At 37.0% G+C, this 20,507-nt stretch overlaps 1 protein-coding gene across 12 annotated transcripts in view; it reads right to left on the minus strand.

The window, feature by feature from the left end:
- The window catches only part of LDB3 (LIM domain binding 3), a 121,687-nt gene that overhangs the window by 33,588 nt on the left and 67,592 nt on the right, over positions 1-20,507 (minus strand). For 11 of the 12 annotated variants that reach the window (XM_040563354.1, XM_040563362.1, XM_040563365.1 and 8 more), the window contains 2 exons: positions 15,501-15,670; positions 14,520-14,556 (listed from right to left, as the gene is read on the minus strand). In XM_040563354.1, coding sequence (XP_040419288.1) covers positions 14,520-14,556; positions 15,501-15,670 — 207 coding nt within the window. Of the gene's footprint in view, positions 1-9,821; positions 10,740-14,519; positions 14,557-15,500; positions 15,671-20,507 lie in introns of those variants that run through there. The other variant, XM_040563366.1, reaches the window with a different exon arrangement.

Here is a 20,507-nt window from a genome sequence, read left to right on the forward strand (position 1 = left end):
AGGAGGGGATACCATATGAATAAAATAAATGCAACTCTAAGTGGTGAGGGGGAAAACAAACAAAACAAAAACAACAACAAAGAAAACCAACCACACAGGGCAAAGGAAGATGAATTGAGGAGAAATGTTTGGTTGCCAAAAGCATCCTAGAGTGGTTGCTTGTAAATATAGCTGAGAGAAACACCTTCAGCTCTCCAAGTGAAACCCACTGAATTTGCAAGCTTCCTGTGAGCTTTTTCTCTTGTTCAATATTAAAGAAAAATGAAGAAAAATTAACAGTTACAAATCTGGCATTATCTATATATATAACTTTAGGCATAATTTTGACTTTAAATTAAGGTTCACTTTTAAAAGAAAAATACAATTGTATTCCAGCAAAACATAATCTGATGCTAACTCCAAGTGGTAAAAATCAGACTTGGGCAGTCCTCAAGGATCCAGTACTATGAAGTGATAAGGAATTAAATAGTTAACAAAGACTCACATTTGATGGACTGCATATGTCTGGCCTCACTTAAAAGTTCTCTGTCCTGCCCAAATAAGTACTAGTTTTCTCAGTTCTAAGTTTGATTAGAAACAAGAAAAGTCACCCCTTCAGAAGTGAGAAATAAGTCCACCTCAATTTCAGTGACAGAACATTAAGCTGTTATCCTGTAAACATTCACACACACTTACAGAAATAAATGATCAGTTTAAGTGCAAGCAACTGCACAGTTGTGGAAGAAGTTAACAAATGGGTATTTTTGTGAACACTATAATCCTTAAGCTCTAGACTCCTATGTTTGAAATCCAATTGCGTTAAATAACTGAGATAAGTCTCAATATTTAGCAATATGGTGGGCTACATCTTTTCTTAGTCAATAAATTGTACTGAAATTTCAGCATGTTTAAAGTTAAAATATGCCAAATTAGAGCACTTTCCATAACTGGGATCTAAAATTACAAGACACAAAGCAAATGCCCTCATTTAACCAACTGAACCTCCTTTCTGAAAAGTTCTTCAATAGAAGAAATACAAGAATTTATTTAACTTATTTTGTTGAGTGCCAATCATTGCCTTAAATTACATTTCAAAGACTGTTCTTAGTATTTTCCACATTATTAGTAGTATTTTATATACCGGTCTGTGTTTGTTTATGTACACATGCATACATACACACATACACTTTCCTTAGTTTAGCACCAGTAAAGTTATAAACACCAGTCCATCAGCAAAGATTTGGGCATAGATACTCTCTACCCTCCCAATTTTTAAAAGCTCTTGACTAAAACGTAACCCCAAAATTAATGAATTGAAGCCAGACTTTCAAACACAGAAGTAGATCTGAAATGAGCCTCAGATGTGTCTAAGAATATTACTCTGGTCAGAATGGAAGAACCTGACTTGAACATAAATACCACCTAATAAGATGAATTGTTCACCACTCTAAAGCAATGAGAAACCAAACACTATCTGTATGGTAACCAAGCCGCAAGTTCACTGGATTGTCCTGTGTTGGAAAGCCAGGCTGAAACAAAGTGGGGGAGGATGGATTAGAAACTGGTGGGGGATACAGGTAGGATAGGAAAGTGTTAGCATACCAAGAGCGATAATCATGCGCCAGACTTAAAAAACACAGTTGCAGCCAAAAGAGAATAAGGCATTGTTTATTTCCAGCATTACCAAATATTCATGAAAAAAATATAGGCAAGAGGAAAAGGCAGGCAGTTAGGGGTAGGGCAGAAGCAGCATTAAGCCTCTGGTGTTACTATTAATTTCAAAACTCTTCCACTCTCCTAGCTGTGGCTATACTGAAAAACGCAGAAGAATGTCACTTGACTGTAAGGTTGGAATTTTACAAAAACTTTTTCCCTGAGCATATCAGTATACGATAATGTTGTATGACAATGGCAGGGGGAGTTTTGAAGGTTACAGATAGAGAGAGATGTATAGTAAACATACTTCCACAGAATAAAGCAAAGGAAAAGGCAGAGAGTAAAGGAAAGACAAGCTCAAAGGCACACAATAGTTCCTTGACTGTTTGCTTTCAGGAACTATTTCTCTTCCTAGTCAACAGGAGTAATTCCTGTTCTGCTAACGGTGAGAAAGGGTCAAGATCAGATCGGTCTTTTATTGGTGATACTCGTATTTCGAGGAACAGGCTATTGAATTTCCAGCCTTTACATTCAAACTGTTTTTGCAAACTAAATGCAGAATTCATTTTACTTTTGAGTCAAATACATCGCCGGGACAGGCTTGGTAAACTTGATACCTTTACATGAAAGAATTTGGCTCAGGATATTAGGAACAGTTTGTATCTTTACGGTTACACAGGCTGCTCAAATAAACGACACTAGTTTTGAGCTACCTGGGCAAGATTTAATATTAATGGTTTTTTTCTACAGTCCCTTTAGGTCCCTAGCTAAAATGTCTTTTGATAGAAAGGCCTTAGTCAATGACTATTTGAGAGAACACTGCAACTCCCACAGCTTTCATTAAATATTGGACATGTCTCAAACAAGACTTTTATACGCAGCAGACTATCCCAATAACTCGGTATGTTATACAATGGAAGCTATGAAATGTTTCCTTCTCATAAAGCCATGCTACGTGATACAGTCATAAAGACAGAGTGAATGGAATGACTCAAATAGAATCCTTCCCTCCCCCACAATAGCAAGAGCTATATCAGTTGGGGTAACAAAACGCTAAGTTCATTTGCATTGTGTTCATTCAGCTTGTCTGTTCTACTGGACACTAAGAAACTTCAGAGAGCTTCTAATAACTGATTCTGATGAATCTGAACTGTATGTACTGGACAGCAGAACACTTTTATATTTGGAAACCAAATGTAAAAAGATTTCCAAACAGTCATGTACACGTAACAAGCAAATCGGGATTCTGAGAATGTGCATCTACCTTCACCTTAGAGGATCTAGACTCTCTTGAACAGCTACTTGCTGTTCCACTAAAACGTAGACACAGAATCATTTAATCTGTAATGAAGATCCAAAGGCATTGGGAAAGATTGGCATCCTGAGAGACCACACAGTCTTTCAACTCTTCTGTCTTTCAGTACTGAAGCAATAAACGAACACCATAATTATTTATTCTCAGTATTGCCATGCAGCAAGTTGTTCTCATTTTACAGATGAGGAACTAAATAGAATTGTCCATGGCCAGATAGAAGGTCTGTGGCAGGGCGGAGAACTGAAATGAGTCAATCCCCAAAACTCAATTAAGTATTTAAAATATCAACTCTCACCCTCTTTAGTAAGAAATCATGGAGCTATTTTTATAAATATTACTATTCAGTTTATCAGTATTTTCCTGCATCGATCATCCAACAGTCTTCTATCAAAGAAGATGCCTGACAGATCTGTTGTCAAAGAGTAAATAGTAAACATGTTTATCTACGGATAAAATTTCCTTTTAAGAAATTGAAGTCACAAAATAATTTTAAAAAAATTTCTTATAGGTTATCTAGGGAGAAACTTGCATGAAAGTTATTTCCTAATTGTCTTCCAAACATTTTTTGACTCAAAGGCATAAGATATTGATACTGTTGGAAACTGTACACTGAGCTACACTAACTGCTGTTCTGATCCAGTGAGGCATTTTCTAGCTTTCTGTATTTGAAGCTAGGAATTTTTCTATAGACACATGAATATAAAAGCATTGAGATAGCTTCCCCCGAAGCTATATTTTTGTAACGGTAACAAACTATTATCTTAAGATAATACCACAAGACACACAAAAAAATCATAGGCAGTTAACTGGAGACGACAGAAGATGACTATCATGCTGGTTTAGTTAAAACTTTAGCTTGGGATCAGAAAAAAGGAGTAGAAGAAGAGCTAGTCTCTCTTTTTCAGCCACTGTAGTTAAGAATGTGAGCAGCCCACGCCAAAACGATCACAGTATATCCTGCTAGTACGTCTGCTTTTCAAAACAGGGAAATACGTTTCTCCCAGAAGGTATCCTGGTTTGTGCAGACAGTGCCACAGAATAGGAAAAGCATTGCCATATATTCAGTGAAAAAAAACAGCCAACTCATTCTCAACAGGTAGTATGAAACTCAGTCAAAGCAGCTCACTAAATCACATCAAGTACCTCCTATGGATGCATTTTAGTGGCATCTACTAGTATGCTGTTACATTAAGCATTCAAATAATAAATACATCTAGAAATACAGCAGAATCTGTGTTTGTGAACGGGAAGATAACTTCTCCAAGATTTATGTAGGGACATTTGGCATGCAAGTATGTACTCCAATTTATCTTATTGGAAAACACAGCACTTTAATAAGAACAAAGACTGTAAAATCCTGAGTATACAGAACAATTTAAGCTTGGATATTTTTGAGCTCAAAAGCTACTGCAGATAGTTTTCCCCTATCTCGGCCTTAACTCTGTAATCAGATCTATCTGAACGGTACCCTCTAGCTTTTTAGAACCCCACTGGTAAAGCACAAACATCTGCCAGCAGGCACCTGAACACAGGATCAGAACTTTCTGTTTGTATTTGTGCACTTCTTTGTCTACAGTGCTCACAAGTTCAGCTATTGTACACTGAAAGCGATTCCCCAATCACTGAAGCATTCTCTCTCATCAGGACCTCATATTGCTCCAGGGCAGCTGAGAGAAAAACAAGAACTCATTGATCTCACTGTCAGCTGGCAGTTTTTTAGAGCCAATTTTTAATTTGTGCACATTGATGGTGAGAAACTTCATACTTCCTCTACATGGCATTTTCATCTATTTGTAGGTGCATTAGTGCATCTTTTCTGCTTGGTTCCTGAACCAAGTAACTAAGTGGTACGAGTTACAGCAGTTGTCTTTTTTTTTTTTTTTTCAGAACGTGGATTACATTTTATTTCACAGACTCCCTTAAGGGTTTTCTTACCTTCCCTCTCTCTTATTTGTAATCATATAACATTTTAGTCCACAACAACAATTGTTTACATAGAAATGAACTATTAGGAAATGGTTAGTATTTAGCATAATTCTGCTGACATGAATGCAATTTAGAAAAGCAGAATAAAAGGAAGCAGTGCCAGTGCTATGCCATCAGCCAGTTCTCCAGCTTGTCCTAAACAATGCTCTGTGAACCAGTCAGAATCCACAGACCGCAGCTCAGGACTTTGGGCTTACCCATGCCTATTGGAAAGTTGCTACATGCAATAACTGATTTTTCCTTGTTGGACTGAAGGCGATGGCAGAAAACAGAGTACAGTAAGAGACGAAGGCAGTGCTGTGCACTGGTATTTTGGTTAGCCATCGGCATCAGTGGAAGGATGCATACAGGCATCTCAAAAGTTGCACAGAAGGAATGAAAGTAATGTGAATTTCTGCCCATGCTGAAATGTGGACAGGAACATGCAGAAGAGTGAGATGGTAAAGAAGAGATTTTAAAATATAGTTCATTACACCCACACACAAAAGTGAATCTCGAGCTTTGACAAGATCTTTTAGCTTATGCATTACTTTATATATTTTGAGAAAGATTTCATTGTATTTGCTTGTTTCATCTGGAGGCCTCACTCTTTCACCTTTAAGCAAGTGTATTCAACTGGATACAGCAGACCTAATGGCTCCTATCTTTGATCAATGGGTTCTACAGAGAACAGGCTTGGAAACAAGCAATCTATGGTCTCTAAATTCACTTCTCCCACAGAACTTCAAGGAGTATTTGCAATGTTTTGGGAAGACATATTTGATCAATTTTCCCTTCTGGTTTCACTCCAACATTCCATAGAAACAACTGAGTTCATTCACTATTTCTATGTTTTTGTCACTCTTCAGGCACTAAAAGGTGAGTGAGGATCAGAATAAAATGATGTATTTATTTAGTGTAGTAATCATGGAATGGCTCTATGATTCTGTGATTACTACACTAAATAAATACATCATTTTATTCTGATCCTCACTCACCTTTTAGTAACGATCCTTAAACGTTAAAAAAAAAAAAAAGCTAACCACAGAAGTCTGCTTTATTTTGTGTGCTGTTGTAGAAAAGTAAGCTACATCCTTCAGAAGGACTTTTGCTTATCTGCCTAGCATAAAGATAGGAAGTTTTTGACTGCTGGTAAGTCAGCAAGGCTAACCATTGGAAATTTTGGCAAATAAAGGGATGAAGGCACCTTAGCTTGTCTTGGTGGCATCAGATGGCTTTGTTAAGCAGAACGAAGAACGTTACTGTGCTTGGAAGCAAATTTTAGCCAATTTTTTACGAATATTGCAGAAGGCGGCTGATTAAAGAAAGCCATCATGTGGTACTACCAAGATCTACTACTGTCATGTACTGTGCCAAAACTCTAAATTTTTACATTTGCAAAGTGGAATTTGTTCAAATGTCCTGTTATTTTCTGAAGGTGTAATGATAGTCCTAGTCACTGAAGCCTGTGGTAGACACTGCTAAAGAAGCCACAGAATCACTTATTCCCTGAGGGAACCTGAGTGTACAACCGAAAAACTGGTCACCCCTTCCTGCCCATGAAGGAGGCTTCAGACAGCTCTGTGATACATGAGTTTGACTTCTCAGAAGTGATAAAGTAGACCCTAAAATATCTGTCCCTTACTACTGAAGATATACTCCACAATTGTACATAACGAGAGAGAAACTGCAACGAAGAGAAAATGACCTCTACGTTTTAACATAGCAAAAAAAATTTCTTCTCCTACCCATGCAGGCAGGCCTGAAAAGAGGGAGGCAAGGAAGGGAGCCACAGAACCTTCCTTCTCTTGCAATTTTTTCATGCACAGAAGGAAGAGAGGTCAAGTTCTCATGCCTGCTTTCTTAAAGGCACACTCTTGCCACATCCCATCAGCATGCACTGCATGCAGTCAGTACTCCTGCTGCAAACTAAGCGCTGTAAGAGGTGAGGAGGAGGCCATTTGAGTAGAGGACAAGGCAACAGTATTCAGGAAAAGGGTTAGTTTAGATCAAACGGTCTTACACCACAGCAGAAGATGAGCATTTCCCTGTGTCATAACCAGACAAGCAGATTTACCTGGAAGGCCTTTTGGTTTTGATTTCCTAGTGGCATCAGCTTTGCTGTATCTTCATTAAATGCTTATAACACTAGGCTTTACTGGCAATATTGCGAAGGGCAGGGTACTAATATCACTATCCACATAGTGCATTTTACTATACTTATTGACATAGAGATTATTTAGAAGACACTATTGTCACCAACCCGGTGTCCTTTGCTCAGCAAAACAGTCATGGTTCAGAATACATTCAACCTGGGAGAGGTTCGCCTGCCCCTCCTCAGAGCTATTTTGAAGTACTACATGACTCACTAGCCTTCAGTGGGGAACCTAGTCTTAGCCTTATGTTCACTAACTGAGACTAGTTCTCCTAGGTGAAACAGCGGACTTCCACAAATGGTCAAGAAGCGCTGGAAGATGGGGTTGGTTAATCAGGAGCAACATACAACGAGAGATGAACCTGGACATATTAAAAATGGGACTTAACCAGGCCAGCCTTGACCATTAGCTGCAGCAAAGCTAGTGGCTTCTCAAAGCTACTGATGAGTTCTCACCAGATCTAAGCCTGTTACAGCCTCCAGCAATGCTGTGTAGTAGAATGACAAATGCAACCCAGTTTCTCCACCTTACAGAAAAGCCTGCCTCCTCCCCAGGAAGGAAAAACAAGGCCTGTCAATAGTTACACAAGGAAATAAATGTAACGTTCATTTCTGGGGCTCTAAGATCACCATGACAACATAAAAGCAGATTTTTGAGGTGTAAGAGTTAAGCAACTACAAAGCAAAATATAAACGAGAAGCTGGAGAGAAAAAAATGACTGAGTTTAATTAATGAAATTCAACAGTTTGGAGAATTTTTATTTTTTTTAAGGGGATTGGACTAAGCAGTAGAAATATGCTGTGGTAAGCAATCTTGCATTAGGGATTAATGACAACACCTTCACAAAAAGGTCTTTTGGTCTTTCATTTAAAAAGTTTTAAAACTTACCAACTACTGAAGATTTTTTCTATTACTTTTTTTTCTGTGCTTACATAAAGAACTGAAATTCTAAAAGCTTGTAGAGCATTTAGATTCTATTTTCTAGCCTCCAGGGAAACAGATAGTAGCTATATCTCTTTATGAGTGAGTACATGGTATATATGCACTGTTTCTTATTAAATCTACAGAAGCGGAGGTAAGATGTCCCCTAATTACATTTGCATTAATTTCATACCTAACCAAACTATGCTTTTCTGATCATTAAAAGGTATCTTTAAAAGTAACTTTAAACATAAACATTCATACATAATATAGACATTTTGTTTTTAATTATAGTACATGCAGTAGGTGTATTTGAAATAAATAGTATCCATGTTCTGTTCATAAAACATTAAGGATACACAATTCTAGTTTAAGTGCAAACTCTCTCATGTACTTATTCAGAAAACTATTTAATTCGGTTGAAAGTTTCAACTGGAAAATTTTTTACTCAGGTACATCGGTTGTTTAAGAAAAAAATGAACTGTGTTGATATTTTAACTTTTACCACAATCTTCCACACAGAAATAAAATTTACCAACTCTGAGTTGATGTCTGATCTAAGCAACACTCAGAAAAAGTTAAAATGTTGCTCTTATTTTATGCAGTTTCATTATGCTGATTTTCCACAGATGCTAGTGAGATAAGATCAGAATTTGTTTGCATTGCCATAAGGAAAATATAAATGAATGTTGTACATTAAATAGTATGTTTACTGAATTGCTATGGTACTTATATAGAAAAAAAATGAAGTGCATTTTAAAATGATATACTGCCCATGTGGTCTTAAGTAATACTCAAACATCTGTTTTTTTGTTTTTGTTTATAAATGTCAGCTAAATTTTTTTTCCTTCTTTAAACTCTCATGTATTTGGTTGATTCATGCAAAATCCTCTGTGAATAGGAGCTCTTCCTGCCCACAAAATGAGAGTTTAAGTGTGCCTTGTTCCTGTACAGACTGTTGATATAAATTGCAGATGCTTGAAATCAGCAAGAAGTGTAAGATTTTCAATTGCACACATTAATCTCTTTGATCAGAATTACTGCTACCAGATAAAGGCACCTAATCTGCAGTTTAAAGAATTTTATAACAAAATTATTTCCTTAACTGGGCTGTAGGCAGGGCTGCAACATAATTAACCCTCTGCTGCTGAAGGAGAGACCTACGCTTTATCACCAGAAACTTCTGCTTCAATCACTGCTAAGGACTCCTAATGCAGATTGCTGTAAGGGTTAACATCAACTGTTTCTATGGAAACCATAAATGCAGTTTAATTGAGTTGCATTTAATGATCAGAACATAAACTAGAAAGGGAAGCGATACTTCACTTGGTGTACTTTATACAGAAACATAGGGGCCTTTTGGATAGATGTGCTGCATTTTGACTGACACAGTTTAAAACTGAAGCATTGTTGTAATGCTGAAACAAAGATCCCACTCCAAGCAGCACATATTAGTGTGGTACCTTTGCTGTGTGCACATATTAATGCCATTATTGCCAGAGAATGCATAGTATTCAAATGGATGTCTGTGATGGCATTATCAATAGGTTATCATCTAACATCTATCAATGATGCCATGTTCTCATTCACAACTAAGAATGTACTTGTTCGTTTCTGTTGCTGTTTTTCCAACTACTTTGTCAGGTTTATTCTAATTCACCTAATTTAAAGGTCAGTAAGAACTACAGGTAATAGGGGAAAGGTTTTTGACCAAATTTTCTATTGTGGAAAGAAAAGTTTACCCTTTTTCAATCATCAGTTGAAGCAGTTATTTTTTCAAAACATAATAAAGTACTGTGTAAAACAGGCACATAATTATTTTAGTTTTAAATCCTTTTATTTCAGATAAAGCATGCTGCTATATACAGAAAAATGTGGGTCAAAGCAAGAACAATACAGAATGGGCAACACATTTCTTAAAACTTACAAGATGCTTTTAAAAGCTTCAGTGCACCAGCAGTACTATATATTCTTCTCACTCCTAAACACATCTAGCAAAAAGTCCTGAACAACCACATTCTATCCCTATCTTTCATCTAATGACGTATTCAGGTTTCAAACAAATCTTACAGCAATGGTTTTAGCAAATAACTTTTGCTAGCATAATATATTGAAGACAAATAACACTGCTAATGTCTTATTTCAAACAGCATTATTCAACTATGCAAACTAAGCATGCTGTATTTTAGCAAACTTTAGGCTAGGTTCAGTCAGCTTTCCTTTTCATCTTGCTTTCTCCTATTTAATTATCTTTACAGCCTCAGAAAAACTCATTAAAAGCCGAATTCCTCAACCTAAAGTGAATAACTTTACTCTCATTTTCTCCTATAATCTAAGTCAAGAAAGTACAATAGTAATCTTTTCCTTCTATCTGTATATTGAAGTTACATTAAACATCATAAAGGACAAAAGCTAATCTATTTTGTATCAAAGAACATGAACAGGGTTGTATGATTATTTTTACTTTTGGTGACAGTGAGTGGATTCCAGGCTAACAACAGAAATCTATCAAAGACAGGCACTCAGAGAAAACCCCTAGCAATAAGTGTTTCTTGTATGTGTGTGACACTCTTAGGCTCTAACTCAGGACAGCAGTTAATTCTTTACTGTAATTCTCTGTCTCACATATTTACCCGCTAAATGTGGGCTTTTAACTTTTAACATTAAGGATTTGCGCCGACAGGCCGTGATGCCAGTTGCGCAATTTGGCAAAGCGTGGGCTGTTACGTTCCGTTTCAAACCTTTCCCTGTGGCATGAAGAAAGAGAGAGAGAGAAAGACAGAGACAGAGAGAAAGAGAGACAAGAAAGAAAGAAAGAAAGGAGGGAGAAAGAAAGGGGTTAGGGAACATGACTACCACTCCCCTGCCTTACAAGTAGGGCAATAGCAATTTATTTGGATTTTTTCCCAACTTTCGAATCAGTGCGAAGAAGGCTGGGCGATCCTTTTCAGACTGTGTATGAAGAGTTTTGCAGTTGTTCATTTCTGAGAAGTAACTTGATATAACTTCATATTCTGTGACTTTTGCTTCGTATTACAGGGCTGCTTTTGCTAGAAATGCAGTGTAATCCCAGTGTTTTCCTGCCAGCAGATTCTCTTGGCTCTCCCCTCCCCAACCCGAGCAGTCAGTGAAAGTTAATTCAGTACAAGAGCAAAATCAATGCAAATATTTTCCATTCTGTAGTATCTAGGTCAATGTGCATGTAAGTATAGATACATTGATACATTTACCTTCTGCTGTCCTGTAATCAGCCACAGGTTTCAGCAGTACTTTCTATGGGTTTTCTCAATAGGAGTGAATACAAGCACTGACAGTAGCATAAATATTTCTGGCCATAATTTGGCCAGAATGAAGTGGGATTTTAAAAAGCACTGTCCTGTGAAGTGTCAACCACCTCTTGTGAATACCTTTGACTGCAGACTGAGGCACTTGAGCAAGTTGCAAGCAATGTTCAGCACCTCTCAGAGCTTAAACTTTTCTAGATGTTCTAGAGTTTGAATTCAGGTTTTGCAAATAAAAAGGTGGAGGAAGATGACATGGGATGAGAGCATAGTCAAGGAGATGTATATCAAACAGAATGGAAAATGTTATTTGCAAATGTATTTGATTCATTGCAAACAAGTAATTTTCCGTTCATTATTTAAACCCCAAATGCAAGACAACCGTGTTAACGCAGCAGAACTCGAGAGCGAAATCAGCCAGACAGAAAGGAACAGACCAGGCTGGTTTTAATCTTCAGTCTGAATATAGCACAAGACAATAAACAGAGTAAATGTCAACAAATTCACTGATATTTCTAATTCTTCTTTCTAAATCTAAGGGTGTCTTGGTGTATGGCTTCTTGAATTATCTTTTATATTTTTAAGTAATTAAAAAATATGAAGTATTTCTAGCTGAAATGCTGAAAATTCATGGTGACATTTTTTCAAGTTACATTGTAACATACTAGTTACAGTGGGTCTTACATTAAATTTAAGAATTCCCTTACTGCTTCAGAGATATACCCCTCCATTCAAGGAAGCAGTATTAAGAAACATCTGCTTGACTTGAAATGGATATCATCTTTCTGGGAAGTATTTCATAACAGTCATCACAACAGCAAATTAATGTTTTCATTGCAAGTTACAATTGTACGCGTGCCTTCAAAATAGCAGTAACATGAACAAAAGGCTGTCATGCACTGCACTCTTTAGGATTAACAGAAAGGAATACTCTGCCACCTGAAGATTCCTAAGCTTTTTAGGTTCTGTTCAGAGAGTGTGTCAAGAAGTTGGAAGGAGCAATCCAAAAGTAAGTTGTATGTTCTTTTTCCAAGCGTTTGGAAGAAATCTTTGGCCTTATATGCTGACTACACTGAAGAACTGACACAGGGAGACAGAAGAAAGCACCAGAGAAGGATTGCTCACAGTATGCTCTAGGACCAAAGTTCTCCATTCTAGCTGTTTAAGTTTTGGAAAATAAAGTGTGGTCCCCCCCGCCCCCAGAATGGCAAAACAGTTCAGGATTAACGCAACACTGAATTATACAAGACTGTTTCCACAATTCCAAAGAAGCCTTTTGCTTTTGGGAGTTCAGGAAGCCTTACAGCTGATCCCAAATGGCAGGCATGGGGCAAGGTGTGGTTGTACAAGTTACAGGGTGTCTGGAGAAGACACTAACAAGGAGTTTCTATACTCCATTACTGTGGTGGGAGAGGAGAGTTCAAGCATGAATTTTGTGCATCTGACACAGGTCCTTCTATCCTTTACAAAACCAAAAGTGGCAAAGGACCCTTGGATGGAACAGATGGGGTCCAATAAACCCAAGAGAACATATGATGGACACATGCATAGCCAGGACTATTGCTAAAAAAAAGTCCAGAGGTGGAGTAGGTACAACGCTTGAGGCAAGCACCACACCACCAAGATTAGGCTATCAGTCTGCTAGGCTATCAGTGTGATAGGTAGGAGGCCCCTTGCACCAGAGCTCATACCCATGGCACTATACCACTGCATAACTACCCAATATATTCCCTTCTGCCTCTGCTACCAATGAATGTCCTTAAATTTCTCTAGGTAATGCAGCTGTGCCTACATACATTCAAAATCATTACTGTCCTCGTGAGAGGGGGAAAAAAAAAAAAAAAAGGATAACACACACCTCAAAACTGCAGAAAACATGCACTGTACAGCAGATATAGTCACGTACTTTAAATTACTTCATTGTTCTCAACATATCTAATACCATGTTAATTTCCAATACCTAGTATTTTATAAACCCACAGACAACATCTAGAAAGATTATTTCTTTAAGAGAATATGCTACTGTCAGATATGCATACAGGGGAACTGTTAGGTTCAGTACAACATTTTAAATCCCACCATAATAAGGATTTGGATGTGTGCTATTACATCAAAGCACATAATGCACAACACGTTCACTACGAATTAGGCTTGCACATTCGAGGGAAGAAATGAATCCACAAGGAATATAACGTCAAGCCTGATACTCAGACATCCAGCCATGAACTTCAGTGAACTGCAGTGGAAGGCTTATAGCAGACATAAACTGAAAGTAAACGTATTGTATTTTCACAGGGATGATGACAGACATCTTTCTCACTGACTCAACGTTTGTAACTTGCTGTGATCAAAAGCTCAAAGCCTTTATGAAAGACACATGGCAGTAAAAAGAAGAAAAGGAAAAGAAGTAGTAGGAAAAAACACGCAAGTGGATCGAGTATCAAAAACACATCACAAACCAGCCAGTTTATTAGAGAAGCTACCGTGATATAGGGATTTCAAGTATGCAAACAGAAAATTAGGCTGCATGCAGGATGCTCCAATTAAACTTCAATTTTTAAGCTGTGCAAAAGAACCTCTAGTAACTCTTTTTCCTGGCCGTATAGGACAACATAATGTGATCACTGGTCTTTAATTCCCTGTTATCTCGCTGAGTATACCCATTTTATCAGCATTATTGTTAGGTCCTAAAAGACAAATACACTTCTCCACTAGCAAAAGCAGTCCTGTGCCTCTATATTCTACAGGTTTGGGTTGCACTAATTTCAGACAAAACATAAGCAAATGGTTACGGATATGGATGGAAACAACTCCTTTACTGTATCATTCCAGATGAATCGGATATCAGTCAGGATCATCCAAATAAATTGCACATAAGTTTCAATGCTATCACAACATTATATATTTTCATACAGTTACACCATCAAGCGGTTACACAGGGCTTGGTCTTAGGATCTCATTGCATTCACACACCCAGTAAAGTACATGAAAGTTGCATGTGCAGAGAGCTTTCAGATCTGAAATCACACTTTTTGCACCGTCTTTCCTAAATACATGCCAATTTGTTACCTTTTTCATTCAAATTATTCTCATTGATAGCATTTGAATTTTTGTGACATTTAAGTAAAAGTGTTAAAGTATTTTAAGACAAGAAAATAGTAGTATATGCTTGTATTAATGCTGTTTCAAAATATTATTTGGTTATCAATAAAGAGAACGCCATATATTTCACAGGGAGTTTCTTACCTTGATCTCCTCAGGGCTTCCTCATCTGGATCTTGCACTGCAGTTAAAAAGGGTTGCAGTTAGAAAAAGAAAGAAAAAAAGAAAGAAAGAAAGAATTGACTTTATGATAAAATTACAAGTTCTTTAGAAGAGTATCAAAAGCCTGTCTAAAGGTACACTCATGCTGACTTTGCAGCAGTAGCTTTTATAACAGTGGGAAGAGGAGCAGTTCCCTAGAGCTAAGAAGCAGGATGTTAGGGGGAAAGTGGCTATTACAACTACTTTCTCATTCATTTATTAGCAGTGTTTCACAGCTGTAGGCAATGATCCTACAGAGAGGGTCTGCTGTTTTGTAAGAAAGCATCAGAGGCAGCAGCACATTTATACAAGGAGAAAATACTAAGTATTTCCCTGTGATACGGGAAAGGGCCCTGAACTTCCTTCTCTCTAGATCACAAACAAGATCTGAGGTTAGTTACCAGTTGGTCAGAAAAACATTTCCACAGTCAATAAGCAACAAAGTTCAAACTCCCATTACATTCACAGCAGATCTAGGTTTACATAAAAAGCTGACAGAGAACCATTTGTACAATGCAAATGATGATCCAGGAAGTCACTTCTATAAAAGACTGTTACAGGAGAACTAAGTTCTTTATCTTTTTTCTGATGAATTGACAGCTTTGGTTGTCTAAAATGCTGAAAAGTGAAAGATTACATAGATTTGATTTGTAAATATGAAGAAGTTCGGGGTCACAGATGTCCTTCTGCTGAGACCCTTAGCAGATCAAATAATTTGCTTCTTAAAGCAAAAGTGAGATGTAACACTTTGATTTCCTAGTTCCCTTTAGTTACATACAGGGCTCTCAGATCTTAGCTCTCGGTGACAATGACTACAAGCAGGACGTGAATTGTCCTGGACTATCGGTCACTAATACTGATGCAAGAAAATAAAGGCATAAATCTAAAACTAGAATGAAGGGGGTGTTTTGATACTTGACTTACTGTATTCCGTTCCAGTCATCTGGGCAAGGATGCGGAAAGACTTAGACTGCAGATTGGCAGAACGGCGACCCCAGTCTTCAGTTTCATCTTCAGGCTTGTTCTGAGTTTTAAGCACAGCCTGATACACCGGAGAGGCACTGTCTACATGAGGATCTTTAATAGGAAGGGTACTGCAATTCAGAAAGTGAAACGTTGTGAAACAGCACATGGTAACTTTCATCTCAACCTCGCTCTGGTCTTACAGCTTCTTGTCCAAAATAACAGCAATCTAAAGCAAGGCTTTGAAAATATCACTTTTAATGAAAAATACATAGATCAGTATTAGGTGAATTAACAGAGATTATAACTTTGAAATGACCTGCTATCACTCAAACTGTATATTCAAAACTATGTGAAAATGCATGGAAATGTCTGTTCATGATTCCTCAGCCAATGCAGCCACAAGCTTATGGTGGTTATAACAATGTGTGATGGTAAAGGAGACTATGCCAGTCAAAAATATTTATTTATTTCTCTGAGCATTCTTGTCCAATATCATTTCTTACAAAAACAGCTTAATGTTGATATTATGTTTTGTTATAGTTTTGAGACAGTGTACTTTAAGGTTGCATTTAAAAATGGAAAACATATTTCATTATAAAAGTAATGTAATAGGCTTTTACATTTTTTTCCAGAGATCATTATTCTTAGCCAAAACTCTGAATTAAACATCCAGCTGCCATAACTCTGGATTCATCATTTACTAAGCTTGTGAAACATAAGAAATTTTGACTTGTACTCAAGACTACCGCCCATATTTTATATCTAAAATCTTCAGCAGCAGAACATATCTCAGGCTCTTACAATGTCCCTAATTGCGTTGAACAGTGATATATCCAGAAACTTCCAGTTTTGTACACCTAAACCAAAAGCTACAAAACTCTGTAGCACAAATGAGGTAAGCTCTCTTTGATTAATAATGCAAATGAGAAATAGACTTACTAATAGCTTTTTTATTTCTGTGAAAATTTCTGCATAGCACAGTTTAAATAGTGACAGAACTGCAGAAATATACAGTGAGGGAATGATGTATGCAGTCATATAGTAATTTGACTCCATGCCTTCTGTAAATACAAGGTCTATTTCTGCAGCAAGTGATTTATTGTAACTGGTTTAATGTGCTATTCCACGTAGAGCTTTGCAAGCAGCATGCTCAACTTCACAAAAACTTAGAAATGACTCTAAAAAGTGACGGGCCATATGGTCCAACTAACTCAGTGCTATAAAGTTCAGGGAGCAGTCACCTGCTGTAAAAGTTGCTTCTGTGCTTCAGGCTCAAACTTGGAATTCTTTAGGATGCCATTTTGCAGAGAAAATCTACAAGGAAATTGTTTTTGTGCTTTTAAAGTATGAGAGAAATCAATAAAAAGCCCCAAAGTATGTCTGGCATTCCACAAACAACAAAAAGTTACACTAATAAAAACGTATTACCAGGTAATGCCTTAAATATCTGTACTTTCCAGCTGACACACATCTCTACTTCACATTGCATAACATCAGCTGTTTTAATGGATTTGCACCTGACAATAGCATGGATGCATTCTTCAGGTAAGACTGCAGGTGGCTCAGAAACATGACGTGTGCTTACATATGTTACGGACTCGCAGCGTAGGCGATACAGGGTTGTATCACACCCCAACTGCTTAGGACTATTTTTTTTTTTTTAATAAAAGGAGTATTTATATTCCTTATAACCCCTGAATATGCCAACTTCTCACTTTCTTGAGGACCCAGCTGGGCACAACCAACAGTTCCTTTTCTTTTGTGTTTCAGTACGGTTACCTACATGGTGGAGTGTAGCTTAGGGGAAAAACCTAAATAGGAATCTTTAGTTCAAGCTCTGAAAAAAAAGTTCCCCCAAAGCAGACCCAGGTTTTCAAGTTTCCATTTCTTCAGGCATTTGTCTTAGTATTGACTAAGCATGCAGTATCTTTTGTCTTATTACTGTCCTAGGTGACTGCTTTTATCTGGCCAACAGTTAATATAATCTTACACTTGCAATTTAATGCTGCTGAAGTTTAAAAAACTGCTGGATATGATAGCAAATTTCACAACTGCAGACTGCTGCAGACTGGATAATAAACAACTACATAAATAACACTGCTGATTTCAACCATGGACTACTGTGGCAACAATGGTATGCAAATCATGGACAGTTCAAATTCCGTTCTTTAAATGCTCTAGCTAAAATGCTTTATTCTTATATTATCACCAGTATACAAAGAAGCAGTTTAAAAGTGTATGTATAGATATGCCATTTGCATAAAGGTAGTTAAAACACCCCTAGAGCCTAGATCACAAATTTTACAGTAGCAATGTGTGGCATTAATATGACATATTAATATCTTTGTGGTAGATGATTAAGGCAGGAAATGGAGCTTGGTGAATTAACCTTCTCTAGCAAAGTAAAATACGCTCCTATAAATTGAACTAGATTAATGCAATACATTGGAATATTTCCAACTCTGTCTTTAATGCAGCAGGCCTCTTTCTTTTTCTAAAATTGTAATTATATTGCAGATGAGTAACTAGGACATATGAACCACTCAGCATGGAAGTGCAAAACACAGAGCATCGCTAATTATAAGCACTTCATAAAGCTAAATGTGACAGTTGACTCTTAGAGATAGCCAGATGATGTACATAACAATGTTAATAAGTAGCTCTTATATCTCTTGTTAATTTAATTTTTTTTCCATCTGGGTGTGCATGTGCAGAAATATCATGCATCTTTAAGCACATTACCTCAAACTGATGTTACTGAAAAAAAAAATCTGCCCTAAGGGGTTAGATCTTTTGAAGGTTTTTCATACAATCTCCTAAGATACTACAGTAGGATTTGACAAAAAAACTTCTCTCTTTTCCACATCATCATACAGGTCAGATATTATTAATACTAAAACAATCTTTAAAGACAGTCAAACCTCTTTGCTAAGTACAAACGTGATTTTATCTTTCACTTCATTATAAACTGTGGCTTACCATGTGAATCACTTCCTGGAATCATTACTCAGTTTTAATTTGACCAAGTCGATAACTGGTAAGTAAAAACTTAGGAAGGACTATAGATTTCTATCCCTAACGTAAGCATTCAACAAAATATTGTGACATAGGATATTAGACTGATTATACCTCATAATGAAAACTCTGAAAGTTAAAAACAAAAAAACCCAAACAATTCCTGCAGGTTGGTAAATCATGCAGCCAAGCTGACTTACTGTATAAAATGCTAGACTTTATTTAGTTTGTACAATCACATTATTGGTTCTGCTACTGGAACTGTTAGATCTTAATCCTCATAAAATTGTTGGATTTACATCTGCTTACACGAATTGTGAATTTGGCTGAAACGGCCTAATGGAATTCAAAAGAGGTTTGACAGAGATGTACTTGAAATACCTAACCACAATGTTTTATTGCAACCAACTCTTGGTTCTTGGTATATCAAAATCAACTGTAACAAAGCAACATAGAATAAGAAAAGACATGAAGTCAGGACAGTTAAACATTGCTACCTTTAAGCTCCAGCATGAGGTCTGAGTTAAGTGCAGTGTAGTTTATAAGCTTTCCTTTAAGTTTTCCTTGGTGGCCCAGTATATGTGGGTTATTTTCTAAGCAACATACACCTGTGCTGATCTCACTGACAGGAAACATTGCTGATTTCAAGTGGTCAAACTGGAGAAATAACCCTTATGCAAATTCTAATGACACTGATAACAAAAGTAAACAGTGTTTCCAGCTATTGCCTGCCAAAAAGAACCGAAGCCCTTTGGATCTGCAGTGCAAGTACACTTACTGTCTTACATACTGCCTTGTGGCTTCAGGACTTACCTGTAATGTAACACTAAAAGCCCAAAGAAGAGTAATTAAGTGCTGAGACCACATTATAGGCAGAGAATTGAGACCAAATGAATCAGTACACAATTTGGTCTGCTTTTATATGAGAAGCTTCTCATACAATTATTTCTGCATTAAGCAAATTCTTATCTCAGACTTGATCAACTAGCAAACTAAAGAGTATCCTCAGTTTCCACTGCAAATTAAAGTTCAGAATAACACAAATGTCAAAGCAACACCTTAAAGAAATGAGTTACGTGTTTGATCAAATGATTGCAGGTCAGTCAATGGGTAGGCTGTTGTTACATCAACAAGAACCCTGCCTTTATATCTAGATTTAAAATCCTGTGTTAATAATACAATCTACTGAGAAGAACAAAAAAAAAAAGTTACAAAACAGGCTGTAACACACAGCACAGCAGATTTAAAGAGTTTTCTGCACCTGACTGAATGTAGAAATAGAAACATGAGTTTCCTCTGGAGTCAGGCGGATGTTAGGCTTGGGAGTCAAGTTTTTAAACATTAAGTACTATTTGCATTATATAATGCCATAGCATTTAACAGAAAATACCAATATATCAATCCATGCCTATGAAGGATGTGAACCATTACAAAAACCACAGTCACAATGAATTTCTTTCATCGTACTTTGCTAATTGGAAAGATGGGTCTACTTAACACCTGTGGAGATTCACTGAGCTATGGTCAACATGAACAAAAGGCTGAGAAGGAAAGAGTCCTCCTCTCAATTAGGGAGAGTCGTGATGAACACAATGAAATAATATCGGTGCAGAAAATTAGTGAAATAAGAAGTCTAAAAAATAGAAATGGCCAGTAGAAGGGAGCACAAGCAAATACATAAAGTATCTGCATTTTGAATAAGGCTGCAGCTAGCATTTAAAAGAAACTGTTTATGCGTGTTGCTGTACCTATATTTCAGTGTCATGTGATAAGCAGTTAAGTTCTGTTTTAGGCAGAAAGGTACTTGATAAGAAAGAAACAGCACTACATTCGTGCCACATATAATTTCAGTTAAGCCATAAGAAATGGGGATAAGTTTATCAGATAAGAATTGCAGAAATATGCACTAGAAAAGCAAAATCATTAAAGATCAATGGATTTTGCCATAGT

This window comes from Cygnus olor, chromosome 7 (assembly GCF_009769625.2).
Source record: "Cygnus olor isolate bCygOlo1 chromosome 7, bCygOlo1.pri.v2, whole genome shotgun sequence".
In the NCBI taxonomy this organism is placed as follows: Eukaryota; Metazoa; Chordata; class Aves; order Anseriformes; family Anatidae; genus Cygnus; species Cygnus olor.